Source organism: Notechis scutatus, chromosome 7 (assembly GCF_049901735.1).
Source record: "Notechis scutatus isolate UNSWTSFEM ecotype Mainland chromosome 7, rNotScu1.2, whole genome shotgun sequence".
NCBI lineage: Eukaryota > Metazoa > Chordata > Lepidosauria > Squamata > Elapidae > Notechis > Notechis scutatus.
Genome location: NC_142015.1, coordinates 10,831,985 through 10,856,554, shown reverse-complemented (window position 1 = coordinate 10,856,554; position 24,570 = coordinate 10,831,985). Strand labels below are relative to the sequence as shown.

At 41.4% G+C, this 24,570-nt stretch overlaps 1 protein-coding gene across 1 annotated transcript in view; it reads left to right on the top strand.

Annotated features, from left to right (window-relative positions):
• Positions 1–24,570, top strand: part of LOC113414436 (uncharacterized) — a 41,886-nt gene that overhangs the window by 13,459 nt on the left and 3,857 nt on the right. Inside the window, 2 exon segments of the mRNA XM_087969958.1 lie at positions 23,898–24,375; positions 24,378–24,551. Coding sequence (XP_087826084.1) covers positions 23,908–24,375; positions 24,378–24,551 — 642 coding nt within the window. The 5' untranslated portion in view covers positions 23,898–23,907.

Sequence of the window (24,570 nt, the reverse complement as noted above, 5' to 3'; positions counted from 1 at the left end):
TGGTGGGTTTTTTGGGGTTGTACGTGGGGTGCAGCCTATCTAGGGGGGATCTTAGTTTCCTCCCCATTAGTAGCTCTGCGGGGCTCTTGTTGGTCGTTGTGTTAGGTGTTATGTGTTGGATGAAAAGTAGTTTATTTATTTTCTCTTGCATGTCCCCGGTTTCGATTTTTTGAATTGTTTTTTTGGTGAATTGGACCATTCGTTCCGCCCTACCGTTCGCCGCCGGATGTGCCAGCGCTGTCAGGGCATGCCGTATTCCCCGTTCCGCTAGGAATTTTTCGAATTCCAGTGCGGTGAACTGTGGCCCGTTATCTGACACAATTACATCTGGGAGGCCGTGGGTTGAGAATAGTCTGTTTAGTTCTTTGATGACGGCCTCGGTGGTGGTAGTTCTCATGTCGCTTACTTCCAGCCAATTGGAGTAAGCATCTACCGTTATGAGGAATGTGTGTCCTTTTGTGGGTCCGGCGAAATCTATGTGTATCCTGGACCATGGTCCCCTGGGGGTTTCCCATTCCAGGACTGGGGCGGCGGGTGGGCTTGGCCTGGATTCTTGGCATTGCTTACAGTTTGCCACCCAGGCTTCGATTTGTTTGTCCATCCCTGGCCACCATGCGTAGCTTCTGGCCAGGGCTTTTGACCTGACGATGCCCGGGTGCCCCTCGTGTAACAAGTCCAAGAAACTTTTTTTTATTTTTTCCGGGATGACAACCCTGTCCCCCCATAGTATACAACCCTTTTGGGTGGAAAGTTCCGTTTGTTTGTTCCTGAAAGTCCTGAATGTCTCGTCGTCGTCTTTTTCCGGCCACCCTTTCTCTGCCCATTGCAACACCCGCGCCAGACGTTTGTCTTTATTTGTTTCGTGGGCAATGTCTGACGCGGTTAGGGGGAGATTGGGTATGGCCTCGATGCTCAGGGTGGATGCTGTGGGTGCTGGGTCGGCGTCCAGGTCGGGTAGCGGGGTGCGGCACAAGGCGTCTGCGTGTGCGATTGTTTTGCCGGGTCGATGGGTCAGCCGGTAGAGATAGAATGTTTGGGGTGGCCTTGTTTCCTGCCAGGATGCCCAACAGCGGTTTGTGGTCTGTGATGATGGTGAATGTCCTGCCGTAGAGGTACTCGTGGAACCTTTTGACGGCGGCGATGATTGCCAGGGCTTCCTTGTCGAGTTGGCTATAGTTCCTTTCCGGCTTTGATAGGGTTCTCGAGTAAAAGGCGATGGGTGCTTCGTTTCCGTTCGGGAGTGCGTGGCTGAGGATCGCCCCGATCCTGAACGGTGATGCGTCGCACGTGACTGTCAATGGGAGGGTCTCGTTGTACTGGATGAGGACAGCATCCGATGTGAGCAGGTCCTTGGTTTGGTTGAAGGCGGCTTCCTCTCGTTTCCCCCAGGTCCAGGTGGCTGTTTTATCCAGCAGCCTATGCAGCGGTTCCGCTGCAGTCGCCTTCTGGGGTAGGAAAACATTATAGAAGTTAATCAGCCCGAGGAACGCTTGGAGTTCCGTTTTATTCCTTGGCCTGGGGGCTTCTTTGATGGCTCTGATTTTTTTTTCCGGTTGGGTGAATTCCGTGCCGGTCTAGGAGATATCCTAGGAACTCGACCCTCTCGGTATGCAACTGGCATTTTTCTTTTTTGACTTTTAGCCCCGCGTCTTTGAATTTTTGTAGTACCTCCCTCAGGCGACCCTCCAGTTCTTTTTGGTTGGCTGCTGACACCAACACGTCGTCGAAGTAGGGCACCACCCCCTTGATTCCTTGCAGGAGTCTCTCCATGAGGCTCTGGAAAATTCCCGGTGCTACGCTGACTCCAAACTGGAGCCTCTTGCAGCGAAAGGCCCCCCTGTGGGTCACTATGGTCTGCGCCTCGGCGGTTTCCGCGTCGACCGGTAACTGTTGGTAGGCTTGCGCCAGGTCGAGTTTCGCGAAGACCTTGCCTCCCCCCAGTGAGTGTAGAAGGTGCTGCACTACTGGGACGGGGTAGGCGCTTTGTTGTAAGGCGCAGTTTAGGGTGGCCTTATAGTCCCCACAGATTCTCACCGACCCATCGGGCTTGACTGGGGTGACTATGGGGGTTTCCCACCGGGCGTGATCGGTTGGCTCTAGGACCCCCTGTTTGATGAGCTTGTCTATCTGCTCGTCGATCTTGGGCCGGAGTGCGAAAGGTACCCGCCGCGGTTTTAGGCGTATCGGGGGGACGCTGGGGTCTAAGCTGAAGGAGATAGGGGGCCCTCGGTACTTGCCTAGGGTGCCGTCGAACACTTCCTGGAAGTCCCTCACGAGTTGTTCCTCCCAGTCTGCCTCTGCGACGTGGTCGATGCCCGTTACTTCGATCCCGAGTGGCGCGAACCACTGTAGTCCCAAAAGGCTGGGTCGGTCTCTGTCCACGACTGTCAGGGGAAGCCTTGCTGTGCGCCCCTTGAATGTAACTTCAAAATGTCCTGTTCCGACTACGGGGATGCGGTTCCCCTGGTAGTCCTTTAGGATTAACTTCTGGCTTTCCAGTCCCCTCTTGTGGATGGTGGGCACCAGGCACTTGATTTCCCGCCATGCAACCATGGAGAGGTAGGACCCGGAGTCCACCTCCATCTTGCATGGCTTGCCCTCGATGCCCACTTCCACGTATACCTTTTGGGCGTCAGCGCTGGATGAATGGCCGATGATGACCGTCTGGTGGGTCTCCTCTCTCTGTTGGTTCTCACCGTTCCGCCGGCCCCATCCATCCCGGTTCCATCGACTCTCGGTTTGGCGGTCCCTTGCCCTGGGGGGGGTGCCGTCGCGCCTCCGGCCGCTGTTGTCTCGTCGCCGGGGGCTGTAAACTCTCTTGAGGCGGCAGACTCGGGCAATGTGGCCTCTCTTGTCGCATTGCCGGCAGATCGCGTCGAAAAACCGGCACTCCGATCGCGGATGGTCGCCCCCGCACCCGGCACATTGGAGCCCCGACTTACGACTCCACCGCTCGCGCCGGTCTCGTTCTGTTTGGAGTCAATGGATGTCCTCTTCTTTGTCCGTGGTGTCGGAGGCAGAGTCGAGGTCGCCATGGTGGGTGGTGGTGGTCGCTCGGCGGCTTGCTTCTGGATGCGTCTTGGCCGTCGGGGTCGCCTCGGAGGTTGTGGCTCGGTCCCCAGTGTCTGGTCTCCGCATTCGGCCCACTGACTTTCAGGTCGCCTCGGCTGCGGTGGCCTCGGCAAGGGCGTCGGTGAGGGAGATGTCGCCCTTTGCCATCAGCCGGCTCTGTAGGACAGGATCCCTGAGCCTGAGGACGACGCGATCTCGTAATGCCTCGTCCATGTCCGTGAAGCCGCACATGCCTCCCAGATTTCGCAGGTCTGCCACGAAATCGCTGATGCTCTCACCCGGTCTCTGGTCACGCCGGTAGAAGTCATGCCGTCTGATGAGGGTGGGCACGGTGGGAGCATAGTGGCTTCGTAGCAGCGGTTCGAGGTTGGTCCAGTCCATCGCCTTCACGTCCTCGGGTTTCGCGAGGGCTTTCGCCATTTTAAACACTGCGGGCCCACAGTGTGTCAGGAAAACGGCCCTTTTTTTCTGCCCGTTTGCATCCTTGAGATTGCTACTCTCTAGGAACATCAGGAACCGATCAATGTACGATTCCCAGTCCTCAGTAGCTTGGTTAAAGGATGTGGGCGGTGCGATGCTGGCCATCTCGGCGATCTCGTTGCCTTGGTGCCACGTGCTCGGTGGGTATCAGTTCCGCGATCCCACCTTTGTCGCCAGTGTTATGTTCGCCGTTGGAAGAAGGCTCGGGAGTCAGTGACTTGGTTTCAGCTCTTTATTATTCCCGAGATCGACTCAGGGTTCAGGAGATCGGCGGCGGCTTATATTGTCTGGCCGCGGCGGCCGCGGCCAATGGCACCGCTTTGAATCTCCCACGATTAGTTTCCACCAATCGCGGCGATTCTCGGCGGTCCAATCAGTGCGGCTCGCTCGGCCAATCAGGTCGCCATGCACCCTGGCCAATCAGGGCGCGGTGTTTACAAGTATGCTAATGGATCGTACAGAACAAATTTGCAGTCATAAACACCTGTCTGTTGTTTACACCAAACATGCTGCACCCACTTTTAGGGAAGAGAGCTGAATTTGAGAATGCTCACTTTAGAACAGGGCTCCCCAAACTTGGCAACTTTAAGACTTGTGGACTTCAACTCCCAGAATTCTCCAGACAGCTATGCTAGCTGGAGAATTCTGGAAGTTGAAGTCCACAAGTCTTAAAGTTGGCAAGTTTGGGGACCTCTGCTTTAGAAGGAAACAGGCAGGGAAACTTACTCCAATCAAATCCAATCAAACAAACTGGAGGTGGCTACTAGATTGACAACAAACCCCACTCTCCCCCTGCATTATCTGCCCATCTTTTAATTTCATATTACTGTATTTTCATTGTTTATTTCATTGTTTTTACTACGTTGCTACTGTTACATTTTTCTTTTCATTCCTTGATTTTCACTGTGGTAAGTCACCTAGAGTAGCTCCATGGAGAGATACATGACAAATAAATTTAACAAATAATAAAAGCAAGCAACGATAATACCAATAGTAATAGGTGTCTTGGGTGCAATCCCAAAACAACTGGAGCATCACTTGAACATTATTGGCATTGACAAATTCACCATCAATCAATTGCAAAAACTAGCTTTATTTAGAATAGCTTATATCTTGCAGTGAGAACTTAACACTATCAAACATCCACATCTGCCTCTCTTAGAAAGGACTCAATAGGTAGACAAAAATGCCAAATTTAGTATGAACACTTGGCTGACTATGCAATGATCCATAATAAAATTCCAAAACAATTGCTGCACAACCTGAATACCATTGGCATTTACAGATTCACCATTAGTTAATTGCAAAAGGCAACTTTACTTGGAACAGCTTACATCCTATGATGATATCTTAATACCGTCAAATATTTACATCTGCTTATCCCAGTTCCTTGGGAAGGACTCAATAAGTAGACAAAAATGCCAAATCCAGCCTGAACATCTGGATGATTGTGCAATGAACCATAATAATAAAATGATTGCTGTAGGCTTTACACATTACATTAGAACACTCAGGATTATATCTTAAGTTATTTAATATCATTTGTCTTGGATAAGGTTCTTGCAAGGCAATTTCTATGGAATGAGGAGTTTGCAGCGACTTGTTAATTTTCTTTGGGAGTGGTAGGAATTAATTAAACCTTTTCTTCTTTTGAAGGTATCAGCAAATGTATATACTGTGAGTATTTCTAGGGTGAAGAAATGTATACTATATTGGGTGGAAGCCCAGTTTTATTTCTGAACTTGAATATGCGGATTTGGTATTGGAGGAGCCTTGTGTTAACATATATGGCAGTTTGCAGAATAAGTGAAACCAACCACACCCCCTGATTTGTTTGTAGTCTGACTTCAAAGAGGAAAAGAGACAATAGACTGGGGGAGACAAATGAGGCAAAGATTACAAATGCCAAATATGAACAAGATCTTGTTGTGATAGTTATGTTGGCAATCCATCTAAGCAGTATGGGAAAGCAGCATTGAGACAGCCGGTTTGGGGTACTGGTTAAGGTATCAGGCTAGAAACCAGGAGACCATGATTCTAGTCTCATCTTAGGCACAAAGCCAGGTTAGTGACCTTGGGCCAATCATACTCTCTCAACCTCAGGAAAGAGGCAATGGCAAACCACTTCTGAAAAAGCTGCATAAGAAAACTGCTTTTGCCAGGAGTCAAAAAAAGCACCCTCTCTTGAAAGACACAATGGTGGATGGTACCACTTCCTGCCAATGTGAAGATTTGCATTTTTAGAAGGGACAAAATTGGCGCCTCTAAGCTTTGGCATCTTAGGACAGTGCCTACCTAGTCATGGCCTAAACCTGGCCCTGACCATCGCTAAAATTTATGTTGGGACAATGCAAATTTTAGTCCAATACTTCTGGATAATCCCAGAGTGAGGTTTCTTCTGCTATCAAACAGTAATGCAACATGTTGAAAAACTGGTGTGCAAATTAAATGTGCCTGGGCTTCTATCCTGATGGACGCCAATTATTCACTTTCTTGTAAAGTCAGATGACAGAGGCCTAATATATTTCCCTATTATGCTCTCTATATAATAGGACTATAATAGGGTTCACTTACTGGCATCCAGAGGCATGCATTAAGTCTGTTTAGGCATTCACACACAATCTTTCATAGGCAATGGGGATATGTATATCCATTTCCATCCTGGCATTGCTTGCCGGAGAGCATGGCAACTAAGTAAGAACATAGCACACTGTATTAGTGCATTGTGGAGAGTCCTAAAAGAGAACCTTCCACACATTCACTCAGTGGACCAACTCTTAATCCTAAACCTAACCCTTTATCCCAAAAACTGATCCATACCTAGAGCTCTACTCTTTAACAGTTTAACCAAAACCATGGTTCTTCATGGCCTACCTGAAACAAGCAATCCAGAAATACAATAGAACAAGATGGAGATGCCTCTGAACCTGAGACACGCAACGAAAGAGGGACCACACACCCCACCCACACTTAACTCTTCTTGGATTCAAGGAGATAGTGCAGCGGTACTTAACCACTGAGGTGGTCTCACCTCAGGGTTCTACTCAAATCCAGAGAAACATCCCAAGACCCAATCACTTTGCTACTTGTAGTGAAGCAGAGGATAACAGCTGTTCAGAGATCCCACAGGATTGGCTGTTGCATTTTCAATCTTGGCCATAAGAATGTAGTTCTTTCTCTGACAAAAAAGCAACAGGCTGCTTGCTCGACACAAGGCAGGCTGTAGAGCACAGTTTACTTCTCTAACACCTTTCAGTTCCTCCTGCTGCTCATCACATATTGCATAATAATTATGTTGTCTCTGCAAATTTTACAGAAAGTAAACTTGATAATGTAATGGAAGTCCTGGAAGATTGCCAGTCTGCTTTAATAACACTATTCTTCACTGGAACAGCACAAGAGTATAAGCAATGGTTATCGTGCAACAGCCTATTCTGATTATGTAGTTGGTTCTGAATCTACCACATTCAGCTTTTGAGATATCTCTGGACTGATAAAATCCAATGAACAACCATGCTAGATTGAAATGTGAATACCACAAGAATACACCTTAATGTCAGAGGTTGGTTGGGAAGAGCAATAGCAAAATGTACGGATTTCGAACAAATAAGTTGTCATGGTTCCAAACCAAGCCAGCAAAAGAAAAGGCCACTCTGTGAGCAGAACAGGTCTCTTTACTGGAGTCTCAGCTTGGCACTTGGTGAACAATACAAGTAAAAGGGTTTCTAGCCAGCATTACTGGCTTCTGTTAGCCAGCTGGCTATACAGGCTCAGCACACCCTTCCCTCATGTTTCCAATTGCTCCCTGGCCGGCTCCAGCAAGTACTCTTCAGGCTTGGATGGCTTCTGAACTGATTGCAGCTGGCTTGCCTTCCTGGCTCCTCTCCCAGCGTGAGTCCCATCACCCAACACCCAGAGGTGGCATTCAGCAGGTTCTGACCAGTTCTGGAAACCGGTAGTGGAAATGTTGAGTAGTTCGGAGAACTGGCAAACACCACCTCTGACTGGAGATTTTACAGTATCCTTCCCCTGCCCACAGAACCGGTAGTAAAAAAATTTGAATCCCACCACTGCGGACACCCATCTGTGCCCCCATGCACCCATCTGTGTTCCCCCTGTGTGTGTGAATACGGGAAGCAAGCTAAAAAGAAGAAGTGTAACTTCCAAGAGAATGAGAGATGATGGATAGGAAGGATTTTTTTCTTTTTAAAAAAAGAAAATAAACATGAAACCAGCCTAGAGGGAATATACATTTCTTTATCTAACACAATATTTAAAGTGAATACAAGAAGTTGAGATTAGAGCTTGGAAAAGGATGTCACTAAGTATGCTCAAAAACAATACTTTTATTACTAGAAGTAGGTAGCAAATATTGAATAAGGGTAGTATAAATATTGAAGTACAAATATTGAAGAATTATGAATTGACATAGTTATGTATAACAACATTAGACTAATGTAGCAATTTGTTAGATTGGCCATACTAAAAATTAGAATAGACATAAAATTTAGAAATGGGGAAACATTGTTATACATGCTCTTATTCAATACATATAAAGTGAATATCAAAGGTTAAAATTAGAATGTGAAAAAGGAGGCTACTAGGTATGCTCAAAAATAAAAGTTACTATTAGAAGAATGTAGCAAATATCAATAATTGAAAAATGAAGGATTAAGTGCTGATACAGTTATATATACATTAGACCAGGTAAGCTGGACTAATTTAGTAATTTTTTTCTATATAATTATTGGTTTTGTATTAAAATGAAGACACTCAGTACCATATTGCTCACGAAATGATAATGATGTATGTTTATAAAAAAAAACTTTACAAAAAAATAGAATTTAAAAGAGAGGAATGGAAAGAAAGGGAAAGCTGTCAGTAAATGATAAATAATGGTTATCACATTCTAATTCCTTCCAGATTTACAACAGTCTCTGCTGTCTGGAGAGTTTGGAATACAGTATTACAGGTTGTATCGTGGGACCTGGAGAAGGAGACATATGGGTAGTCCTCGGGTTACGTCCACCATTGAGCCCAAAATTTCGGTTTCAGCCATTTTACAATTTTTCTTGCCACAGTTGTTAAGTGGATCACTGTAGTTGTTAAGTTAGCAACATAGTTGTTAATTGAATTTGGCTTCCCCATTGCTTGTCAGAAGATTGCAAAAGGTGATCACATGAGCAACCATCATAAATATGAGTCAGTTGCCAAGTATCTGAGTTTTGATCACATGCTCATGGGGATGCTGCAACGATCATAAGTCAGAAAAATGGTCATAAGTCATTTCTTTCAGTGTCATTGTAACTTCGAACAGTCGCTATACAAATCGTAAGTTGAGGACTACCTGCATTAAAACTATTCAGTTGAGAACTGTGTAAGATTATGTTGTACATCAAAGTGGGGAACCTGTGGTGGTCTTCAAGATGTTAATGAATATAATTTCCAACTTCCTCATCCCCAACCATAATAGTATAATAAGGCAATGAAGTCGATCTTGTGAAAAGTAGCTGCAGTTACACTTTGCACCACATTTTCCCCATGCATTCATTAACTCACAACTCTACTCGCAAGCATTCAAGTTGGTGTTGCAGCTGCTTGTGATATTTGAGACACCCTGGTGTTTTCAAGGACACGCTGATGTTCAGAGGCAGCGTCACCCTGCCCAGCCCCATAGCTTACTAAAGCAAACATTAAGATTCAGTGGAAAAAGTGGGTGTAGGAAAAAGTTGATCAGCAAATGGCATAGAGATGGGTTGGAGGTGACATCTGGAGATTAACAGCTATTACAAGCAGGCTAGAGGACTATTATTCAACTTCCAAAAGCACAAACTATGGGGAGCAGCAAATCCTGGTGGGAATCTGCTTGGAGCTTTGCCAGAAGCTTGATAGCAATCCAGAAAAGAATTGAAACAGCACCTCATCACAACTAGTACATGAACTTTTGGGAAAAGACAAAGGTTGTATGCAAGTTTGAGACTTTTGTTTGAACCGAGTATTAAAAAAACCTAAGTCATCCCAAAGGTGCTTTTTCAAAAGGCAACTGGACTTTTTTTTTTCCTTTAAGATGTTTCACTTCTCATCCAAGAAGCTTCTTGAGTTCTGATGAAGCTTCTTGGATGAGAAGTGAAATGTCTTCAAGGAAAAACAAAGAAAGCCCAGTTACCTTTTGAAAAAGCACCTTTCGGATAACCATGACCTGGATGACTGAGAATCTCCATAAACATTTAAAAGACTTAATATAAAGGAATGAGTATTACAGAGATACTTAGGAGGCAAAATCACCTTGCAAAATCTAAAAGGGTGGAATTGACCCAGAATAATGCCCTGTAGTTGGGGTAGGGGTGAGCTGCAAGCATTGTGTACAGATTTACTACATGGTGGTGTGTCCAATCTTTGGAGATCAAAAAACTCTCAAAAATGGCTAGGTTGGTGAGAAATTGCAACATAATGCAAAAGCTTGGATGGTTCTTGTAAACCAGGAATGGGAGTCATGCCTGTTCACTAATCATTCTGTCATGCCCCTGGTGGAGACTGATTCTGAGGGAGAGGAGGAACAGCCGACAGGGAGTGGAAGTATGACTCCGGAGGTTGTGGAGGAGGCTGGGGAAGGGCAGAGGCCAGCTGAGCATTTGGAGGAGGACCCAGGCTCATCCCTTCTCCATCCTAGGGCATGCAGGGAAGAGAGGATAAGGGAGAGGTGTGGTCTACTTGGGAGGAGAGGGCTTTGATCCTCTTCATGGGCTGCAGCTGTGACAACTGAATAAGAGGACGGATCTGCATAGGGGTGAATGCTGGAAAGAAAGCATGGAAATATCTCTAGTTTATGGTTCCTCTCTGAGTTTGGCATCCTTCCCAGTGTGTGTTCTGTTATTTGTAGACTCATCCAGCTCTTATCTTGCCTGGTTTGTGTTGCTTTTTCCCTTTTTCTTGTATCTGTTTGGGTTGGAGTTTTTTGTCTTCTATCAAGGATATTTGGAGCTTGGAAACAAAGTGAAGGAATAAAAGGGGCTTCACCTGTTTTCTGTGACTGTGTTTGTTTTGTATCCCACAGTGGGTCATCACGCATTCCATGGTCTGTCATCACAAGAAGTTCTTGTAGTTTATCTCACAGGTGATAAATGTTCTTCCAGTGGTTGTTTTGGAATACAAAAAAAAGAAGACAACTAATTAAGATGTTTTGTAGGCTTCATAGTGCAAGATTTCTTTAACCCTTTAAAGTTGCATTTTATAGGGACTTCAGAATAGAAACCAGCACTCAGGTAATAACTGCAGTAGTTCTTGTGTTTTGTGCTACTGATATCCCTAAAATGAGAAATGAATTTGAGCAAACATTTCATAGGACAAATTTAACTATCTCATTAGATCATGGTTGGACCAGAAAGAAATTTACCATCAACTTTTAATGTTTACCATTTAATCTATGTATTGCAGAGATTCTCAAACTTTATGTGCTTGCATAGGTAAAACTCAGTCTAGTAGCCTTGGATATTTTGAATTACAATAGTACATGAAAATGAGAAGAGAGGGCATTTAGTAATATTTTGCAGAATTCATGTTTCTTTGAGCAAGATTTTATACAAAGAAGCTAATTTCAGATAATACGATTTAAAAAAATACTGCCCACTTGGACACTTTTAGAGAGAATTTCTATTTTTAAGAACTACAATCTTTAATCAATGCTGTTAAATGCTATTTTCGTTTCTTAATAAATAAATGCAGTATGTCATAATTACAAGTGTTACAGAAAACACACTTGGAAACAGTCACTCTTATTAATTTAAATAAGCAGATTGTACATTAGGTAATAGAACAACAAAAAAGGCAACAAAGTTTAGAAATTAAAGCTCAGCTTTTCTTTGTTTACAAGAAAGTGAAGTTGGATGTCCCCAGCAACCATTTTCTTTCCACTCCTTTCATGCAATTCAATGTAGTTAATTTAAACATTGTTTTATTTCCAATGTATTTTTCATACGGTACCTAATATAGTCTAGCTCTCTCCATGATTACTATTTCTCAGATATGCTGTAAGAGAATTTTGATTTTGATTTAAAACAGAATGTTTTCTGGGAATGCTTCCAACATCAAAAGCAATATGTTATTTTGTAAAAGGGCATTTTGCCAACCAGTTCCTCAGCTACCCAAAAAAAACCCTACAGAAATTAGAAGTGCCCCTAGATGGATGCAGAGACAGGATTAGGCAGTACAAATGCCTCCAAATTATCTTTTCTCTCACAGCTTCTCAACCCTTTCTTGCTAAGTTTCTGGGCTTCTGAAGTGAATCACACGGTCCTTAAACAAATCTGGCTTTCCTCATTAATTTTGCTTGTTGGAAACTGATTGGGAAGGTTGCAAACGGTAATCATGTGAGCCTGGAGCACTACAACCCATTGTAAGTACACGCTGGTTGCTAAGTTCCCGGATTTTGATCATGTAGTTATGCTGTAATGGTTTTAAATGCAATGATCATTTGTAAGTCATTTTTTCCAGTGCTGTGGTAAATTCAGTCATTAAACAAAGAGTTGTAAGTCAAGGACTATCTGTATAGAGCAAATAGTTTAATTCAATAACCAGAGCGCATTGCATGTGAATACATCTTTGGATTAACAAAATCAGGAGGTCTTCAAGTGAAAATACCCACCTATCAGACATAGTTTGGAAATAATGGCTTCTATGTGTTCTTGACTGTGAATTACAGTCCAGGTTTTTCCATATGTCTCAAAACATAAAATTTCATTGTACTGAAAAGACCTCTTAGAAACTCTCCCATATAAAGGAAAATAGCAGCTTGTAAACAGACTTTGAGAGTGTAGAGTCTAATCAGAATGGTCAAACAAATGGCAACTTCAAATCTCAACAAACAAATGCTCTGTCTTACATATTGGCAAAAAAAAATATCAGAAAATATAATACAAGCTGAATAATCAAGACCTTGTTGATGACCCCAACTATGTCAAAAACCTTGGAGTACTCATCTCTAATGATCTAAGTGCTAGAGCCCACTGTAACTACATAGCCAAAAAGGCATTAAGAGTTGTTAATCTAATCCTACGTAGCTTTGGTAATATCACACTATTAACTAGAGCATACAAAATATTTGCTAGACCAATACTTGAATACAGCTCATCAGTCTGGAACCCACATTATGTATCTGATATTAACACGGTTGAGAAAGTCCAGAAATATTTCAGAAGAAGAGTTCTCTACTCCTCTACTCGTTGCAGAATACCTTATGCCACCAGACTTGAAATTTTAGACCTAGACAACCTAGAACTATGCTACCTTTGGTCCAATCTAAGTATAGTACATAAAATTATCTACTGCAATGTCTGACCTGTCAATGAATACTTCAGCTTCAACCACAACAATACAAGAGCACACAATAGATACAAACTCAAGGTAAACCGCACCAAACTTGATTGCAGGAAATACAACTTCAGCAACAGAGTGGTCAATGTTTGGAATACTCTACCTGACTCTGTGGTTTCTTCCCCAAACTCCAAAAACTTTAACCTTAACCTGTCTACTATTGACCTCACCCCTTTCCTAAGAGGTCTATAGGGGGCGTGCATAAGTGCACCAACGTGCCTACTGTTCCTGTCCTATTGTTTCTTTTTTATTCGTATCCATTTCATGTATTCATAACCATGCTTATACTTATACCTGCTATCTAATACTTGCTTGACAAATTAATAAAAGAAATAAATGGGGGGGGGGGGGAGAAAAATGAATGTCATTCTTCCAGAATCAGCTTTATGCTAGTTTTGAGATGTCTGAAAAAAGTTGTCTATCTTCTTCAACTCTCTCAGTCATCAGTCCTTTATTACAATCAACGAGTGGTATTGTAGAGAAGTACAAAGGTTTAAAATATAACAGATAAAATAAAAAAAAATGCAATGAAAATGATGAAGGGTCTGGAGAACTTTACGATAAAGAAAAATATGGCATTTTTGGATTTTTTGTCTAGAAAAGAGAAGATTTGGAGGGGGATATGTTGAGAGTTACAAAAACAAAATACATGGTGTGGATAAAGTGGACGTGCTACTTTTCCTTCAACAAAATTAATTAGAAGTTGTGGGATGAATGGCCACTAGCCATGATGTGAGTATGCCTGTCTCCGAAGACCCTCTGCAGAGAGACTTCCTTGTGTAGTTGGTTGACCACTGTGGGATCAGACTGCTGGACTAAATGGGCCAGGGGTCCAAAGCAACAAACTGCTTATGTGAGACAAAATTTGGGGGAAAAAATACAGGTAGTCCTCAACTTATGACCACAATTGAGGCCAAAATTTCTGTTAAGTGAGGCATTTGTTAAGTGAGTTTTGCCCCCTTTTACGACCTTTCTTGCCCCAGCTGTTAAGTGAATCACTGCAATTGTTAAGTTAGTAACATGGTTGTTAAATGAGTCTGATCAGAAAAGCTGATCACATGACCCTGGTACACTGCAACAGTCATCAATACATGCCAGTTGCCAAGCATCTGGATTTTGATCACGTAATCGTGGGGATGCTGCAATGGTCAGAAGTTTGAAAAATGGTCACAAATCACTTTCAATGAAGGCAAATCACTTTTTTTCAGTGAAGTTGTACCTTTGAACGGTCACTAAATGAATTGTTGTAAGTTGAAGACCACCCATAATAATATGATTGGATGAGGCTAATGGAGATGGTAGCAACTGAACGAACCTACCTTAATTCTGCAGAAGAGAGAGACTTCCATCTCCTTTTCCGACTATTGCTGAGTGAATCTTAGGCTGCTGTTTCTGAATAGATTGCTTTAGTAATCCGCTCCTTTCATTAACCCTCCTTCTAGATTTCCCTGAAGCTTTTAGAGCCAGAGCCTAGAAATACAGTAAAGGGTCAAATACCCTTCCTTAAGTTTGAAAAACGGTCACTTTCCGTCTTGTGAATGAAAAACTCTCTTTTCTACTTTCTGTGTCAAACTCATAAGCAAGGCTGGAAGTCTTGGCTACGTGCCCAGGATTGTTAAAAGGTTTCCTGCCCTTTCTGGGAACAGCCCCATAGAATGTGTCATTTCTTAATCCATTCATAGGAACACAGGAGTGGTTCAGAGACGGTTTTCAAATGGCGTAGATTCTGGCATAAACAACAGGCCATAATAGGCACTGAACATGCTCCACCTACCGTTAGCTACAGCATCTGGAGAGTTGCGGAACTGAAAAAGAACACGACCAGCCTCTTTGAGAAGACAGAGTTTACGAACAGCCTCTCCTCAATTTGTCGACAGGAGGGTAAGTTTCTTTCATTGATTCAGGACAATTAAATGCATAAATGCACACACAGCAGTCCCGTTAGAGAAGCCATTTAGCTAAAACGCCTGTGCCTTGTTTGCTGGGAAGGAGCACTTTTCCATTCATGTTATACAGCTCTCTTTAAGTGATCCAGATGAATTCTGGAGGCTATTTTTTCACTCGGAGGACATTGTGTTCTCCTTACATAATGCAATAGAGGAAAAGCAAGAGGCGGTGGAAGCATCTGAAACTTCTACCGAGGGTGCTCTGCAATTTAGGGGCAATCAAAACAAGCACTTCTGTTAAAAAGGCGTTGTGGGTGTCTTTAATCTGGTGTATTTTCTTGACGAGCAGCCACTATATTTTGGAATTTCCCTGGACAGAGAAACAGAGATTGTTTTGATAGATAGAAGGGAAGCAGGATGTTCCTGCTGGCCCAGCATGGTTGCCTACACTGTCTTTTTGATAGAGCAAAGCTCCTCTTAAATGAAAAGGAAATGGAGGAAGAAAAGAATCACAACATCAAAAGTAATTCTGGGTGGGATGCAGGCACGTTCTTAAGATTTGTGTGTGTGTGTGTGTGTGTGTGTGTGTGTGTGTGTACAAATCGGCCTGCCAAGATGCTTCTAACTGTTGGGGAAAGAGGGAACATCCTCTCCCCATTTATATATAAGTAGTTTCAAGGGGAGGACAAATTATGTTTTGATTTGGTTGATGGAACATAGAATAACAGGGTTGGAAAGAACCATGGAGGTCTTTTAACCCAACCCTACATCATTCTGAAATGAAATGAAAGTTGGCACTTAGTTTGCATGATTTGGCACAGTGATATGATCAGCAATGGTATTAGGCATGACAAGGACACCTGCCTTTATCAATAGATCTATAGTTTGGACCATATCCAATGCAGGTTTTTTTATTTTCTACCTAGTCGCTCTTTCCGTTAATTCTGAGGTGATGAAAATTGGAGCAAGTTGGTAGCACCTTCTTGCACTATTTGTTCTACATTATCAGATTATTCTGTTTCTGACAACTGGGCATGATGCAAGATGGAAAAGCCTAGCCCATTTTGAAATATCTTCCCTACCATGGGTGACTATGCTACATAGCATTTACTTTTACAAATCCTTGGTAGATCCTCACCTCTTTCAAATGAATTTTTGTCATTTTAAAAATGGGTTGGTAGGATCCTAAAGCAACAGACTTAAGTAACAACCTAAAAACCCAATTCATGCGCTAATACTGTGCTCATCTGTAGCTCCTATGGAAGGTTGAAAACAATACCAGAAAGCAACATGGTATGAGTTCAACAGACTTTTGTAGGTGCGATTCACCTTTTCAGCCCCAATCACTTAATTGATTCATTCCCTTGTTGTGAAACATTTTGGTACAAATAATGACTTTAAACACACGGTCTGGCACTCATTAAAAGATTTCATGAGACAGCATGCACCTTCCCCCCCCTTCTTCCTGTGTGCTGAGAAATAATTTTTAGGAAATCAAGTTTGGAACTCTTAGTCAGCAACAAACCTCAGGACCTGTTTTTATTCCACTTATTCTGCTGAAGATGTAAAGAAGTTTCTGGATGCTAAAAAAGGACGAGGGGAAAAGAATGCTCTTAGTTCTCCCCAAAATTTGGATTTGATCAGAAAGAACTCATAGAGCAATTTAGAATAGAATAGAATAACAGAGTTGGAAGGGACCTTGGAGGTCTTCTAGTCCAACCCCCTGCTTGTGAGAGGAAATCCTACACCATTCCAAACAAATCGCTGTCCAGTCTCTTCTCAGAAACTTCCAGTGATGAAGCAAACTGTTCCACTGATTAATTGTTTTCACTATCAGGAAATTTATACTTAAATCTAGGTTGGATTTCTCTTTCCACCCATTATTTCTTGTCCTGTCCTCAGGTGCTTTGGAGAATAGATTGACCCACTCTTCCCTGTGATAGCCTCTTATATAATGGACGTCTGCTATGACATCATCTCTAATCCTTCTCTTGTTAGACGAGACATAACTTGTTCCCTCAATCGTTCATCATGTATAGCTTTGCATATTAATGTAGGCTATGAGCAGGTTGTGGAAAATATTTGCTTTAATTGTCATTAGAGTCCACATTTATTTGAGGTGTGGGAGATATATTTTAAAGAAAATAAATACTCTAATATTCTTTCACCCTTTCTTCATAGAATTCATAGCAATTTATAGATCCTAGAAATTTACAATGTCAGACTGTTTAAGGATTTCCTAAAATTGTCTTTTTTGAGTATATAAAGTTATGTACTCTTAAACTCTTCATTTAGGATGACTTTTTCATTTTCCAATTCAATTACTGAAGTTTAATATTAGAAGATATTATTTCAAGAATTGGGTTAAGGAAAACAAAAGGAACCGTAAAATTTTCAGAACATGATGCCCAGAACTTCATGTTACAAATACATTAATAAAAACTTATAGCTAAATAGCTATTTTTTTCTAGAGCAGGTCTGATTTTCTAGATTGATTTTCCTTCACTTTGTATGTTGTACCAGGTCATTAGAATGTTCTTATTTTTTTGTATTGCTTGCAACACGCTTGCTCACATGGTTTATAGGTAAAGACATCCTGGCCGAAAATTGCAAAATAAATGTGTCACAGTGAAAAAACATGACTTTGCAGTTTAAGAGAAGAAATTATTCATCAAATTATGCAACATAAAGTGTAACATTCCTTCTTCCATTAGTTTATTTTTCTAGTGAAGCAATTATGGAAATGAAACACTGAGATGAGAGGCTTAAAAGAAAACAAAGAAACAAAAAACCTCCTAAAACTTTTTACCACAACACATTAAAGGTTAAGCAAGATAATATATTTTTTTCCAAATCTGTTGCACTTGATTTATCATTTTGATCTGTGCATGAGATGTTCTAACCCTAACCCTCCCCTTCCCTCCCCTGTCCCCTGTCCCTTTCCCTCCTATATTGTTATGCCTTCCAGGAGTTCAAAGAGGAGTTTACAAAGGAATAATATAAGCTTACTTACATAAAAATATACACAAGAAGCAAGTATTTAAAACAATGAATTCAGAATTAAAACATGCACAGTAAAAAGAAAACAATATAAGTAATTGTATTAAGTAAACAAAGACTGGTTTTTTTTTAAACAAATTTTATTAATTTTCAAAGACAATACACAAACAAAACATAAAACATAAAAACATAAAACATCTTTTCTGAAAGCTGCTTGATCCCGGGTTACATCTCTTCATACAGACACAAATTTAAATTCATGTTCATTTTATATACCATTCCATATCTTATTACCATTTTACGTTTTCTATATAGCTTCTTCCCTCTTTTGAACTTTCTTAGTTTTATTTTATTTATCTCATCTCAGTTCAGATCATTATGCTTATTATTCTTTGTCTGTTCTGTTTCCAGCTATCTATTTATCTTTTCTCTTTAAACAAAATTTCTCCTGTACACTAATTGGAGTATGACGCCTCTATCTCTTTCCCCTAAATTTATAACACTTAGTATAGTACATAATTTCCATTGGGATTCTGTTTAGTACATTCTAGAGTTACACATTATATTTTAAAGAAAGAAAATTTGTAAATATGTAATACAATTAAAACAACAATCCATACCAATTCAAATCTATCATTAATATTAATATTCATTTGAATCTTAAACATTTTACACATTACTTTTCAATTGAATATCATACTTTTATGGGAACACTTATAAGCTTTCCATAGTTATTTTCCCCCCACTTCACATCACTTGTATTTTAAATCATTGTATCATTAAAATGTTCCCATTTCTTCCTACTTCAATTCTTTCATTTATTTCATTGCCTTCCTTTTATTCACAAAAATTTCGCTAAATTACACTGAATATTTTATCCCATTTTTTAATCACATGTTGTTTCCAATTTTCTAACATTATTTCTAAGTACAAATATAACAATACAATCTTATGTACCTTTGCAGAATCTCTTTTTGAATTAAATTTTTACCCATTATCTCTAAATGAATCTTGTTTCTTTACATCTTGCTCCACACCATTGAAACTTCTCCCTTGCTCCTTCTTCTCCCTGCCCTTTTTACCCCCTTGTCTCTCCACCTCCCTTTTCCTCTTCTGTATTCCCCCTTTCTGTTGTTTTCTAACATTATATCCACTTTTCACCTTATTTTTCTCTTTTTTGGTTGTTGTTTTTAAGGTCTTAAAGTCTCCTTTTTCTTTTCCTCCTTCTCCCTTTCTTCCCCAAATAAAGTTACTTGTTCATCAAAGATGGCTTCTTCTTTGTCCAAATCATCTTGTTGTGCAGTCAGTTTCTCATAGGTGCAAATCACCATTTCTAAGAATTGAAAAAGAGAGCCAAGAGAGTCCTTCCCTTCTTGTTCCTCTTCTTTGTATTTTTTGAATTCAATTTTCAATTCATCCACAAGTAATGCCATTGTAGAGAGAGAAATTTTTTTTTTTTCAAAACAACCACCCAAGTGTTTTTAGTCCTTCAAAGATAATTTCCAAAAGTCCCAAAGTCACCAAACAGTCCAAATAAGCTGTTTCTTTTAGCACTTTCTTCTTTCTTCACTTTCTCTTTCTGGGGTTACTGTTTAGTTGCAATATTCCAGTTAAAATGTATCTTTTAGAAGTCTTGTTAGTATTTAATGATTCTTTAAAATTCTAGGCAATCTCCTCCTTGCTTCCAAATCCTGCTCCAGTTCTTTTCCTCTCCCTTCCCACTTACAACAAAAGAGAATATTTTTTTTCTGTTCGCTGTCAACGTTAGGAAGGAGAGTGAAAAAAATAGAACTTTCCCTTTTAACTTCCATTCGCCGCTTGTAAATCTCTGGGAACAATGTATCTTTTGCAAGTTTTAAGTTCCAGGGTACCTTCGTTGTTGCTTTGTCCCAGTCAGCAAAAAAACTTTCACTTATTCTTAACTCCTCCTGCACTTTCTTTTCCGTCTGAGCGCTTCTTTGTGGCGGCCATTTCTGACCGCCGCTCTACCGCCTTCGGAAAAGGGAGTTTAGCCGGCTAGGGAAGAGATGTGCAATATCTCTCAACCTTGCCAGATCCCCCTGTCTTCACCACCTTCTACAGAGGTGGCTAGCCCTGAAGCCGGGTGGCTCAGGGCACTCCAGCGACGAGCGCAGGCAGAAACCGCACACGATCGTGGATTCCTGCCTGCCCCAAAGCGCTGCAAACCGGAAGTCCCCAACAAAGACTGTTTAATGAGCATTCACATGCATGTATGCTATGGATTTCGGCTTTATATTAGAATACTGATGAGATTCTTCTGTTTAAGTTGACACACAGCAGCCTGTTACACTGTCCTCCCATGATTCCTGAAAGAGCTCAGAGCAATTTATAGGAGTCAGATTAACAGAGAGCATGCAGTTGTGGCTGAATATAAATTTTGTACATGAGCCAAAAAACTCCAAGTTTATGGGAGTTCAGATTTGGCAGGATCACTGAGTACATTTGTTGTTGCTTCACAAATTGATAAGTGTTGATTAAGACAGAAGCCACCTTCCTCCTCCTCCTTTGTAGGATAACACCAGAAGCAAATGTTAAAATAGAGAAAATTGTTAACAATATCAAAATGTATTGAGCCTACAGACTGATGAATTGAGAAGGAGAATTGACTAGACTCAAGCTTAGAAGAAAGGCAGGGATCCAATTTTCCAAGCGATGGTCTTCTCTTCTGGCTGAAGTCTTCCTGTATTTGAAGGAACTTAACATTGAAATCTGGTCAAAACCTGACTGTGCAGCCTTGCGTGGGGGGACACAGAGGCTCACACAATTGTGTGGCGGGTTGGCCCCATTAGAACCTTCCCCATCTGTTTTAACAACTGCTAATCTCCATCTTGGAATGTTTCACCTTTTGAAATTTTATAATGTTATTTTTATAATTTTACACTTTTTAACCTTAAATTATTCTGATTTCAATTTTATTGGTTATATTGTACACTGCCCAGAGCCTCTCTCTGAGGGATATAAGTGGTAAAGAATTATGAAAAATAAATACATGAATAAATGAAATAAAAATAATTTCAGTGGCAAGACTTTCACTTGAAGCATGTAAAATAATTTGAGAACAGGTTTCCATAATGTTTAGGTGCTCTATACTCACTAAGCATATGACAAATGAGATAGGATAGGATAGTACAATGTCCACTGTAACTGCAGAAGATGTGCTAAAGAATGCTAGAAGGATGTCCTTCAATATCACCTAATTGTTGGCATAACCTACTGTTGTTGTTTGATTTACTCTATCTTTTGTGGGAAAATGTACACAGCTCAAGCCATAATTTCTTTCTGTAAATTCTTTATAAAACAAATTAAATTCTACCTATGCATTCTTTGGGGATAAGAAGATGCCTCTCCTTGTTCTTAAAATTCACTGGGATTGGCATTTAGTCCATTTTCAGAACTTCAGAGAATTTAATGTAGTTCAATGTCATAACCTTTTCTGATGAGTTTCATTATTGTCCCTCAAGGCATGGAGATTGGCACTGCATGATAAATGATAATTGCCCCAAATATCAGCAATTATACCATGGGTGGGAGGTAGGTGGGGAAAACAATTATTTGTGTGTGTGTGGAGGGGTAGATTGACACATTTGTTGTGTTTTCTGTGAATGTAAGAAAAATCACTCTGATGGGAAATAAAGACTATGTTGGTCCACCATCTGATACAGCCTTCTTCATTATGGTCAAATGTTCTGTATTAAATTTGGTGTTTTGTTCTGCATCAATATCTCTTATTTCTGCTCTGTTGCTCTTCCTTTCAAGATGTGCAAATGACAACCCAAGTAAAGAGCTCAAGAAAGAAGGCTTTCATTTAGGTCTAACAAACAAAGCTAGAGAGAGACAGGATGCAAATTAGACTCTTTTTGGCAATAAAGACTTGAAATCAAGTCTCTAGATATCATGGAATGAAGTTTGGGCATTTGGAAATGATCCCAAAAACTTAAGGAGTTATGGAGGATAATGGGAAGTCTTTGTTTAAAAACGAAAATTCATATTTCTGACTTCTCTTACTGTTGTCCAAGCACATAGGTATAAAAAGGCTTTCTTTTTCATTTTTTTTTTTAAAAAATCAGTCCATTGTAGAAGAAAACAGGATATGAAGCAGGGTCATTTAACCAAATCTGCTGAAAAGCCAGCTCAAGGAATTGCTTTATTCTCTCTTCTTCCCTAAAGTTTCCCAAATTTTGAAATATCTACTCTATTCTAAACCTGTCATTCGTTATTATTTTGAATACAAGGCATTCTGGAAGCATTTCTTATTGAAAATCAGGATTAAATATCATTAAGTAAATACATGTACATTTTATAAAGAAAACCTTGAATCCAGAAATGCATATATATGTAATCTGCATGAGCAAGTCACACTTTTACGCGGAATAGGAGAATTACTAAGAACTAGAAATAGATCTGGCATCTGGAAGATTTTGTGTTGTTTTTTTGGTGCCTTTGAGTCTGTGCTGTCACCTGGTGACAGCCTGGAATAAGTATCTCTATTTTCCTTGGCAAGAGTTTCAGAAGAGGTTTGTCCTTGCCTTCCTTCTTCTTATAGAATCATAGAATAACAGAGTTGGAAGGGACCTTGGAGGTCATCTAGTCCAACCCTCTGCTCGAGCAGGAGAGTCTTCTTCTAAGGATTGACTGGCCCAAGGTTATCCAGCTGGGTTTATTTAATCTTGCAGTTTGAACTTTTACATTTCCATTGATTCCTGGGCTATGGGCAAAAGCTTATGTATTACATGAAGTAGATGTGAGGGTTGTATTGTAGAAAGCCACCCGCCTCCTAAAAGAATGAAATATTTAAGAATTAGGCTTACGTGCGCTTTTATCCCCCCCATCCCCAGCTGTATAACTACCTAATCTTTTTTGCAATTTTCATGTGATTGCAGAAGCATGTAATTCTCCTGGTTTTTTGGTAATTTCCTTATCAAAGCTAATTGGTTAAGGAAGACAAGAGGCTCTACAATCTCTTTTGACTGCTCATTCTATAAGCTGTTTGCCATGAATAATTTTGGAGAAAACACTGCTCTCCTTGGTGCCTATGGAGATTCTCAGCCATCCAGGTCTTGGTTGTCCCAAAGGTGCTTTTTCAAGTCCATCTGCATTTAAAATACAGGCCACTCTTTTGAAGACAACGAAGTCCATATTTTGGACAGAGAGGATCACTGGTTTGAAAAAGGGGTTAAAGAGGCCATCTTTGTCAAAATTGAACAGCCCTCTCTCAATGGGGAGCGGGGGAGGGAGGAGGGATATGACATCATCTACCTCCAATCTACAACACAGTCCTTTCAATAGTTCCAAGAAGACTCCATGCCAATTTGCACCACTCAGGGGACCCTGATGACACAGATAAACCTCCAGGTGGCCTTAATGACTTGCTAAAAGAATGCAAATGACCAGCTGTCTGCAAGGAGTATAAATCCTTCCCCACCATCCAGTCAGAGCTGAAGAAGCTTCTTGGGTGAGAAGCAAAACGTCTTCAAAGAAAAACCTGTCAGCCTTCAAGATTTTCTCCCTTTGCTTTGCATCTTTCGGCTGTCATAAGTAACGGGGGGAGGAGAGGGGAATGGTTGTGGGAAGTGAGCTGGAGGTGTTACAAACCAGAACTGTATAAACTGGGGGGCGGGGTACATTCTTGCTTAGGTTTCTATCCTATGCTATGCGTAGCTGCAACCCTTTATCAAACTATGTCAAGGTCAACGGACAGAAGCCTCATCACCACCTGGAGAATGCCCACATGATAATCTACACAACTTTTAATTGAATGAGCCAATTGAACTATTGGGGGTGGGAACGTTGCCATTCCTTTGTATATGTGATTTACGCACCCATTTTCTCAGATTCAGAATTCTTTTGTTGCTACCACTTGATTTCCAGTAAAAGATATCTTTTCTCTGATTAAAGGAATCTAAGTATTTCTTTCTTGGATTTTGAATGGAGCACCAGCTGATGAAACCAGAAAGTCTAGTCACCTGTTGAAAAAGCACCTTTGAGACTACTCTCCTTGATAAATTTGTATCATTTACGTCACATTTGCATGAGTTTCAAACTAGATGTCTTCCCCATTTTATCTTGCAGAACTGTCATCATGGGAAAATTCCTGTTGGCCTCCTCAATCGTGATTCTCTTCATTTTGCTCCAGACTGAGGAGATTGTCTCCATTTCTAAAAAAGGAAGCAGCAGACTGAGCAGCAGCAGCAGCAGTCGAAAGCCAAGTCGCAAACCCTCCCATAATCCTAGCAGACCTTCCCATCGCCCTAGCAAACCCTCGCATCATCCTGTCAAGCCTGCAGAGAGACCTAGAAAACCAGCACAGAACCCACCTGAACATAGGCCTGCCCATCATGCACCCCCAAACAGGCCTGAAAATCCTGTAAAACATCCTCCAAATCATGCAAAGCCTCCTCCACATCCACCCCATAATCCCGCCAATCCACAAAATCCAGGACACCCTCCACCTTATCCTGTCAACCCTCAAAATCCTGCCCACCCCCCAAATAATCCCGTTAACCCAGGAAATCCCCCTCCGTACAACCCTGCCCACCCCCAAATCCCGTTAACCCAGGGAATCCTCCTCCGTACAACCCTGCCCACCCCCAAATAATCCCGTTAACCCAGGGAATCCCCTCCGTACAACCCTGCCCACCCCCAAATAATCCCATTAACCCAGGGAATCCCCCTCCGTACAACCCTGCCCACCCCCAAATAATCCCATTAACCCAGGGAATCCCCTCCGTACAACCCTGCCCAC